Source organism: Sitophilus oryzae, unplaced genomic scaffold (assembly GCF_002938485.1).
Source record: "Sitophilus oryzae breed Bouriz unplaced genomic scaffold, Soryzae_2.0 scaffold_649_pilon_pilon, whole genome shotgun sequence".
In the NCBI taxonomy this organism is placed as follows: Eukaryota; Metazoa; Arthropoda; class Insecta; order Coleoptera; family Curculionidae; genus Sitophilus; species Sitophilus oryzae.
The window spans coordinates 1,581,991-1,592,545 of record NW_022147250.1 but is presented as its reverse complement, the minus strand read 5'-3'; the positions used below and the strand labels follow the sequence as shown (position 1 = coordinate 1,592,545).

At 32.3% G+C, this 10,555-nt stretch overlaps 1 protein-coding gene across 1 annotated transcript; it reads left to right on the top strand.

Moving 5' to 3' along the window:
* The first annotated feature begins 4,862 nt into the window (after nucleotides 1–4,862).
* Nucleotides 4,863–8,230, top strand: LOC115887862 (endoglucanase-like). The gene is made up of 6 exons (XM_030907373.1): nucleotides 4,863–4,929; nucleotides 6,203–6,340; nucleotides 6,846–6,978; nucleotides 7,338–7,525; nucleotides 7,581–7,722; nucleotides 8,013–8,230. Exons 1-6 carry the CDS (start codon nucleotides 4,884–4,886, stop codon nucleotides 8,125–8,127), a joined length of 762 nt encoding a protein of 253 aa, XP_030763233.1. The 5' UTR covers nucleotides 4,863–4,883; the 3' UTR covers nucleotides 8,128–8,230.
* The last annotated feature ends 2,325 nt before the right edge of the window (nucleotides 8,231–10,555 follow it).

The window sequence follows — 10,555 nt, the reverse complement described above, 5'->3', positions numbered from 1 at the left end:
AAACAATTAAATATTAGACAACATGACAGAAAATGAAACATATAAATACCTGGGATTCCAACAAAACGCTAGAATAAACCAGACAGATATCAAAACACAAAAAAAAAACATTACAAACAAAGATTAACAGCCATACCGGAGACACCACTGCATTCCCGAAACCTGTTCAAAGCTATCAACACATTTTTGCTATTCTCACTTTTGACATATTCTCACATTTGTCTCTATTCTCACATATTCGTTTGGTATAATTAAATGGACACAATCACTAGAGCAGAGCTTACCAAATACGAAAAACTTTATACTTTATCCCAACTCTTGTAAAGAACGTCTTAGAATAAGTAGACAAGGAGGTAGAGGTATGATAGATATCCGATAACTACATACAAATCAGATCCAACAGATCCGTAAATTCTTTACGAGTAAGCAAAAACCTTCACCAAGCAGTCTGTCAAAGTTGGTAAAAATTACACCTATCATATATATAACATCCATGTAACATCCCTACATTTATCCCTAATAGGATTGCTCATCCTCATAAGACGTACGTTCGCCTCTTCCCGCGCTTCAGCTGACAGTTGTGACGTCATTGTAGTCCTTGTCAAAGCCTTCGTGGCCTTGTCATGATAGTGTGTATTATTAGTTGCCTATGGTAAACTTATAAAAATAACAGCTGAGAAATTTTGAGTTAATTATTTTGTCAATTTTAAATCTGAAAAGGTGTCTTTAAAGTTTTTGGAGCTATATGTATAAATACGTTCATTTGTGTTGTGGATTGTGACAAAGTGTATATTAGTGCCCACGATTTTGTTTATTAATTATTTTAAAGCAAAATATGGAAGTACTCTAAAAAGAATGCTTGCAAAAGGTGATGCTGGGACCTGCTGTTCTTAAAAATGCATTATCCGAGTATTTAATACGATTTATACAGTTAATTTTGTATACTGCATACATATAAGGTGTTTAAATAAATAAACTAAATAATGAACGTTTTGCATTCGGCAACCAATAATGTACGTGTGTGAATTATTGGTTGCCGGATAAGGACTAATAACCATGACAAGGACTACAATGATGTCACAAAGCGAGTAGTTTTCGCATGCACCTGGCGGACACTTTTGGCTGAATGAGCAGTCCTATTAGGTTAACTAAGGGTTAACTGTTCTTGCATTTATCCTTAACTCCATCATCCAGCAGACACATTTACTTCTACACAAAATATGGTTAGGAAAATATAAAAAAAAACTTGGACAGTCAAACAATATCAACAACGAAAACACATATATATTATACAGGGTGGGCCACTTACAATGGCTATAATTTTGGCTATAATTTTTAAACCAAAAAAGATATAAAAAAAACAAAAAATACCGTTCCTATAATATCGAGGGGGAATACATATGACGTATTTTTTGAACCACCCCGACCTACCTCTTAGGCGGCACCCCTACTCATTTGAAAATCTTAAATAGCAACACCCCACTTGTAGCGCCTTTTGGGAAAGCCCATGAAAAAATGCTAAACGATGATCAGAAAGTTTTTAGGGTGAAATTGAAAAACTACCCCTTACACGAAAAATTAGGTGGACATTAATGAAAAAAGTGATTTTTTCAGCATAAGTTACAAATTGGGACCCAGCTAAATGAGGCAAATGAGGTATTTTTCAAACTACCCCGACCCACCCCTAGTTGCCACCCCCTCAATTCTAATCTCATCAATACCATTTTGAAGCTAAAAATAATAAATGTAGATAATAAAAAAGGCAACACAAAGATGTTTTACAGCTAATTTTGTTGATGTTCAGCCTAATTTTGCGATAACGCAAATTCTTCCTTATCATCTATTTTTTTACTTTCAACAAACAGGAATCTTAAAACGGCATATCTTTGCGTTTATGCACTGTCTTCTATCGATTTTCAATCGTTTCCAAATTTGGTGGTATTTTAAACCTTTATTTGATTCGCTTAATTGAAAGAAAAATGGTTTATACTGTGGAAGAAAGAATTCAAATATTTTTTCTTTATGGTGCTGAAGGTATGTGCTATTTGAGAACTATTTATGTGAACTATTTATGTGCTATTTGCTTTCAATGAGAGAAATCCGGAGAAAAACGTAAGTCACGTTTATGTTAGAGATTTGATTCTAAAGTTTCAAGAAACTGGAACGGTCAAAAATAAAAAAAAGGACAGGGTCCAGGGTATTGAATGAAGAAATGCAGATGGAAGTTATTGGTTAGGTATCAGTGAATCCAGAAGCATGAACACGCCAGTTGGCATCAATCACAGGTATACCTCGAACATCTGTCAGGAGAGTATTGAAAATACACAAGTTCCATCCCTACAATATGAAGATTCTTCAGGAACTTGGCGACGACGATCCAGATAGAAGGATTCAGTTCTGTGAACTAATGACGGAGGAAATTCGAAGGGAATCTTCACTCACTAAAAATATTTGTTTTAGTGACGAGTGCTCATTTTTTTTAAACGGAAATGTGAATAAGCAGAACTGCAGATACTGGAGCAATGAGAATCCGCATATTGTTGTTGAAGGATACACCCAACATCCCCAGAAGCTCAATGTTTGGTGCGGAATAATAGGCGATAAAATTATAGGTCCATTTTTTATCGACGGAAATTTGGCTGGTGATGGTTATGTGGAAATGCTGAACAATTTGATAGAGCCAACCATTGTAAATGAGGTTGAAAATCAAAGAGATTTGGAAGGAAATTTAACTCTTAACTCTTAATGAAGACCTCATACACTTTCAGCAAGATGGAGCCCCTCCGCATTATTCTATTGTCACAAGGCGGTGGTTGGTAGATGGGGTCCAATAGAGTAACCGCAAAGGTCACCTGATCTCACTCCTTTAGATTTTTTCTTGTGGGGTTACACCAAATCCATACTACAAGACAAAACAAGGTTCGTTGCAAGAATTGCGGCAGAGGATAACTGAAGCATGTCGAAATATTCCAAGAGAGACTTTCCAAAAAGTGAGAGAAGAATTTGAAAATCGTTTGTATTTTTGTATGGAACAAAACGGCTGTCATTTTGAGCAATTGTTAAAATAAATTATCATTTTAAATTTCTTTCAAATTGTCACACCTACATTTCTTATCACTACTTACCAGTAATTAAGTTGAAGTCTGTATGACAATCGTTTAGCAATTTCAATTAGCTTTCCAAAGAAGTGTCTCAAATGGGGTATCGCTATCTTGAGATTAGAAGTGAGGGGGTGGCACCTAGGGGTGGGTAGGGGTGGTTTGAAAAATACATCATTTGCCTCATTTAGCTGGGTCCCAATTTGTAACTTATGCTGAAAAAATCACTTTTTTCATTAAAGTCCACCTAATTTTTCCTGTAAGGGGTAGTTTTTCAATTTCACCCTAAAAACTTATCATCGTTTAGCATTTTTCATGGGTTTTCCAAAAAGGTGCCACAAGCGGAGTGTTGCCATTTAAGATTTTCAAGAGAGTGGGGGTGTCGTCTAAGGGGTAGGTCGGGGTGGTTGAAAAAATACGACATATGAATTCCCCCTCGATATGATAGAAACGGTATTTTTTTATTATTTTTGATATCTTTATGATTAAAAATTATAACCATTGTAAGTATTCAGTGGCCTACCCTGTATAACATACAACATACAATACTAACATATATTAAAATAATTTTCTTACCCGTGGCTGGAAATCGGAAATATTTTCCCGGTCAGAAGGATTTGTCTTGGCAGCGTTAATCAGGTCCCAGTCACGCGAAATTTTTCTAAAATATATTGTAAAAAATCGAAACATACAGACCGATACGTGTAGAAAATGCCACCAATTTAAGGAAACCATTGACCATATGACAAGCCGATGTAAAATTTTAGCAGGTACAAAATATACAGGAAATACCTACATACTACAAATATTCACCAACTACTATCATAATAGATACAAATGATTACAAAGTTTATTGGGACATAGTAATCCGCACTGAACAATTTCATGTAATAGACCAGGTATCGGTTTCCAAAACAAATCACCTATTTAATAGACACATCCATACCGAATGTGACTCCAATATTGAAATTAAATATACAGAAAAAAATGAAAAGCAAAAGCATACGTACAGATTTAGCTACAGAAGTTCAAAAACGTTATTACTTTTATCAGCCCCGTTACCGGGATCACTCCACACACATTCAATACATATCTCAAGCAACTCGTTCTAAATTCCACTATACACGCGAATATTCAAAAATCTGTCATTCCAAAAACATGCAATAGAGTACGATAATTCTTAAACTCAAGCAATAGACTCTGAAGCACCTTGGTACCAGAGTTGGTGTAAGTTGTAACCCGTTACTTCGGAACAAATAACCACGTTGTATCAAAAAAAAAATAAAGAAGAAAGAAAAAAGAAATAATAATAATAATACATTTCTTGCAGCATTGTATACATATTATTATACATATTTAAAAACACTTATATAATGATATTTTTTGCAAATAAGAGAGTTAATGTGCATATTTTTATGTTTCAATTAGCTATTGGGTAATGTGACTTTAGAAAATAATTGGAAGAGCTTTGTGAATTTGCTGATAGGTACTCTAAAATGTTCTGGCATAACTTAACTCTCTTTACGTTGAGATAATTTTTTCAACTTGTTTAAGATATTTATAAATTCCAACTTGTTTTAAGGATGTAACTTGACACTTGATTAATATTCTACCAATAAGATTGTGTTATTATTATTGTTTTTCTTTCTTGGTATTCTTAAGTGTTAATAATATGTTCTCATAATCTAATATAAGTGTACTTAAAAAAATATCAGATTTAGATACTAAAGCTTTATTTAGGTATATAAATAAGGGAATTAATTTTAGGAACATTAATTGTTCAAAATGAAAGTATTAATCGTTGTACTTGGTTTTGTAGGTGTGGTTCTCTGTAAGTATAAAAAATATTTAAAATTTAGAAATTATTTAAGATATTTTAATATTATTATTATAATTTATTTAATATTATATTTCATATATTATATAAAGTATTGTAAGAACTGAGTTTATTTTTATTTCGCTTAAATTGTATTGCCCCCTATTATTTTCAATTTTCTTAACTGCCCGTCAAATTAAATACCACAGCTATTTTTTTACTCATCTTCAACGAGTTGTAACTTTGAAATAAATGGACCGATTTTGTTAATTTTTTTAGTATATTAAAGATCGTTTTTCGTAGATTGATCTGATTTTTCTAAATTTTGTATGAGATTTAGTTTTCTATAATATACAGGGTGTGAAAAAAAGGAATGTAATTTTTGTGTTGCTGCCATTTTGTCAAAAAAAAAATAACTAGAATTATAAGTTCTGGGTATAGCTAAGACTAATATCTCGGGACGTATTTGGAATTTTTACGATAACTCATCTGGAATAAAAGATAATCAATTTTTACTCTAACTTGTATTTTTTCTACTTTTCTTAAGAGATATATGCTAACAAAACTGAAATTATCTTTAAAATTGTAGGATATTCGTTACTTTTACAATGTGAAATTAAAAAAAATGATTTAACTAACGCAGTTTAATACAGGATCTCTTCAAATACGACCAGCGAAAAAAAACTACAAACTACTACAACTCGTTGAAAATGAGTAAAAAAATCGCTGTGGTATTTAATTTGACGGGCAGTTTATTTCTTAATCAACATTTTAGAAAACTTAATTATTAAATTATTATACCTTTCTGTTTTTTTAAACACATTTTAGTAGTATTTAAAATAAAAAAAAATATATTATAAATTGCCCAGTCTTTTTTATACTAATAGCAACTTATTTTTATAAAAAAGATACTAACCGAAGAATTATAGAATTTTTACCAAGTATAGAATTTCCAAAATCAATTCAAAATCAAAGTACTAAGACTTTTAAGTCCTTTGTCCAGACGACGGACGACGCTGACACAGGCATCGTCAAGAACAGTGCCGAAATTAAGAATCTCTATCTATTCCCAACTGACTTCAGAAAAACTATACTAACATATTATCATTTTCCATCATATTGAGAAAAATTTTTATTTACAACGCGAAACATGTAAAATATTATTTACAACGCGAAACATGTTATTTAATCTGTTTAAAAATAGATAATTGCTTTCATAATATAATAATATTATTATTAATGTATATTATTACTGTTAAGATTAATTAAAGCCTAAATTGTCCTACAGGCGGGTCTATATTGTCCCAGAGACAACCCGAAATAAAAAAAGTGGTTGGAGGTTATTCTGGATCGTGTACCACATCGCGGTATTGGGACTGTTGTAAGCCAACTTGTTCATGGAAAGGAAACACAAACACAGATTATGGTAAAATAATTTCACAAATTAATAAATATACCTTTGGAACAGTTACACTTATAAATGTTATAAAAATTTCAAACCTAACTATCATGTAGGGTTCCCAACCGTCCCGGTTTGGCCGGGATTAACCAGGAATCAGAAAGTTTGTCCCGGCGAAAATTTTGTCTTGGCCGGGACCTGGTAACTAAAAAAGTGTGTACTACACACATAATATATTTTTTCTCTAATATTTAATGTTTTGTTTCAATTATTTAAAAGCTTAAAGATAATTGTCCCGGAATCGCCGATGCTCAAGTTGGGAACCCTACTATCATGACGTTTAAAATAAAATAAAATTTTTAAATATGTAAGATTTATTTAATTTTTTTTTGTTCCTATTCATATTAGTTCACAATTTTTATTATTCTTATTAATCGTTGTTTTATCAATTACAGATTTTAATTTTTCTCATATTTATTGAAATTATAGAAGAGAGCACATGTTGTAATATTTGCGATTTATTTTATTTAAGGTCCAGTAAGAGCTTGCAGCAGCGATGGATACAATGTAGATGATGGAAATACTGAATCTGGATGTGTTGGAGGTAGCTCATACATGTGCAATAACCAACAGAGTGTTGTTATTAACTCCACGCTAGCTTATGGGTAAGGATTGATGACAATATTACTAATAATTATTTTATTTGTTGTTAGTTATCAAAATAAACATTAGTAACACAACAAATATCATTACATTTATACAAAATATACATTACAATATTTTGTTATCTAGACACGTTAAGTGTTTCTTGTTTAGAAGGATTTTTAACAAAAATGTGAAATAAGTTTTAAGTATAAAATGCTTAAAACTTAACGAACTTTCCATGTCATTATTGACTTTTTTTGATTGATTATTGATTTTGACCTTGTCCTAAAAAGGTTCAAATACATATTTTTATTTTCTCTCTACAATATTTGGGGAGCCTTAAATAACAATTATTGACAATAAAACCACTCTGTTCCAGATTTGCCGCCGCTATGTTCATCAGCCCCCCTGAAAACATGTGTTGTACTTGTTTCCTTCTCAGTTTCCAAAAGGGCGAATGGGGTGACTGTTCCGGAAAACAGATGGTTGTCCAAATTACAAACACCGGTGCTGGTTCTAGCAACTCTAGCGGTGATCAAAACAACATCGAAGTTGCCATGCCTGGAGGTAATGAGAATAATGTGGTGTTTTATAGCATAAATAAAATTAATTTCTATTATAGGTGGTGTAGGATATTACACAGAAGGATGTAAAACTCAATGGAATGCTCCAGACCTAGGTTGGGGTGACCAGTATGGAGGTGTAACTACTGAAGACGGCTGTTATGAACTTCCTACTCAACTTCAAGATGGATGCAAGTTTAGGTATGTAAATGTTAAGTATGGTAATGTAAATGTTAATAAAAGTATGTATGCTTTGTTAATATTTGATTGATTGTTTATAATTTAACGTGTGTGTTAATAACTTTTTCTTTGAAATATGAATATAAGAATATATTTATATTTTTTAGAAATATATACCTAAGCATTTAAGTAGATACTTGATAATGTCTTATATACTTGTTAATTTTCTTGTTAATTACCTATTTACCTGATAATATCTTATAATATCTCATAGTTAATGTTTAATATAATACGTTTATCATGTTTTTTAGATGGGAGTTCCTTAATGGTTGTTCAAACCCACCAGCAACCTTTGAACAAGTTGTTTGTCCTCAAGAAATTGTGGATATATCCGGCTGTAAAATGGACCCTGTTTGGAATTCGTAGAAGTAAATACTTATTAATGACAAATTCGTGTACTATATATGTGTTGTATAAATTGATTTTTTTTATTTGTTTTAATATATTTTTATATAATTATTAATTTTGATAGTTTTTTTAATTTTTATTTTTTCCTAATAACACACACATTTTAGCTTCGTATCACTGATTCAATTCTATTAATTCGATTCATTACAATTATTTGAATAGACTAACTAGAATTAACTAAAAATATCTAGGCGGAAAATATTTTTTTTTCAAACGTCACAAAAGTATTAATTTTTGTGACGTGATGACAATATAAAAAGTAATTTTAACGCATTTGAAGCACTTCTACGCCTAAGCACAAAAGTACTAAAATATATTATAAACTGACATTTTGTGTCAAATCCAATGAGCGTAACAATAGTTTCTGGATTAATTACATACAAGGTATTACTTTTAAATCTTTTTATATTATTTGAAACTCTTGAAATTGTTTAAGAATTATTTGTGGCGTTTGAAAAATAAAATAGTTTGTTCTGTTCGGAGCAAGAAAGACTTTTTGCGTGCTTCGCCTGTATGTCGGACGCTCGTCAAACGTACAGCCTCACCACAAAAAGTGTCATTGTTACTCCTAATAAAACAGTATACTATTATTTACTAATGGCATATTCTACAACTTTTTATACATAAAAGCGTTGATATAACAAATAGATATATCATGGCAAAAAGCCTTCTATTGTACAGCATATCCAAGGAGGAATTGCAGTACCGACATACCTTGTACTTTCTAGAATGTCCAGGCCTATACACAATATTTTGTTACAATATATATTGATGCTTTATATTCAAAATATTTATTAAACACAACAAATATATAACAACTACTTTTTATATATAATCAATTACAAAAAAAAACGACTACTCGTTTTCAAAAGAAACAATCTCTATAACTAATATACAACATGGCCGAAAAAAAACGGCGTCGGTGATGACTATGAAATAAAGATCGAGTTTATTTTATATGTAAAATTTTACCGTGCTGGAAACTGTTACTTTTGGGCCGGTATTTAGGCTACGCTCACACGGACCACTTTCCAACTACAAAACGGTGTTTAAGCTGTCGCAGCTATCGACGACGTTACAACCACAACTGCGCGACAAAAATGTCGTCGAGAAGTCGCCCGTGTGAGTTGATGGACGACACCCGAACCACAACTAAATATTTGATTTAGTCAAAAATGAATTTTGAAGAAAAAGCACTGTTGTGGCTTTTGCTTCGAAAAAGAAGGCGAAACGGCAGGAAAAGAATTTATTGGGTTTATCAAATAATAGAACATAAAAATGAAAGCCAGATCCAAAAACTTTATCCAGTGTTAAGAATGTATGATGAAAAATTCTTTAATTACTTTGATTACTTTGATTGAAGATATATAAAAATTGCAATACAAACCGGCAAAGACGCGCTGTTTACATCAAAATATTTTATAAAGATATAAGCAATTTATTTTAGGGCTGCAATAAAAATTTAGTGGTATTACCTTGACCCTAAGTCCCGTACCCGAGTGTTTAAAAATCACCCTGTATTTTTTTGAACTTAACTATACCTAAGCTATTACAAATTATAATTTGAATAATAATGCTAAATCTGAATTATTGTAACTGAATAAATCTATTAAATAAAACACACCTACCACACTCATTTTTCTCTTTTTTTCTTTATCTTCAAAATTGTTATAAAATTTGGTGCACAATGTCTCCCATGCCTTGGATTTTTCAATTCTATTGCTGTATGTATCTCTTGTATAGTCCCAAATGCAAGGAAGAAGGCGGATTTCCTTTATAAAGAGTTCCGTGTCGAAATCTTCATCCATTTTTTAAGAAGAAGCGTTCAATACGCAGGCAACAGAGGTAATGCAAAAGTAATGCAAAGGTATAACTGGAGTCGGTATCATATAGATAAGATACTATAATATAATTTACTATAATAAAAGTCGGTCTGGTCATCATCTGGTCCAGTTGTGTTGTTGTGGTCGCGTCGCCGTCGTCGGAAAAACGTCCGTGTGAGTTGGATTCACTACGGGCGGGCGACAATTTTGTGGACGGTATCGACCACGCACGGCGACAGTCGCCGAAACCGACTGCAGTTTGTCGCCCGTGTGAGCGCTTCACCGGATTTCCATTTAAAATCGTTACTCTCCAGAGGCGTCCACATTTTTGTGTTTCAAAAGTCGCTGTAAAGTCGTCCGTGTGAGTGTACCCTTACATGTATGGAAGTAAAAAGGAAGTAAACAGCATAGGGATCTTATTAAGTCGGAGTGAGAGAAATGCGACGGTGTGCTGTTGCGGCGTTGCCGGTACGCCTTTCCCTATCAAGTAAAGTAAAATCACGATCGCAAACCGCTTATTTTTAAAAGGCCTTTTTTTCCAATGGAATTATAAGGATATCGTT

Coding starts and splice junctions, on each gene's coding strand:
- LOC115887862 (XM_030907373.1), top strand. CDS start 4,884: ATGAAAGTATTAATCGTTGTACTTGGTTTTGTAGGTGTGGTTCTCT. Junction 6,341..6,845: donor AAACACAAACACAGATTATG/GTAAAATAATTT, acceptor ATTTTATTTAAG/GTCCAGTAAGAGCTTGCAGC. Junction 6,979..7,337: donor AACTCCACGCTAGCTTATGG/GTAAGGATTGAT, acceptor ACTCTGTTCCAG/ATTTGCCGCCGCTATGTTCA.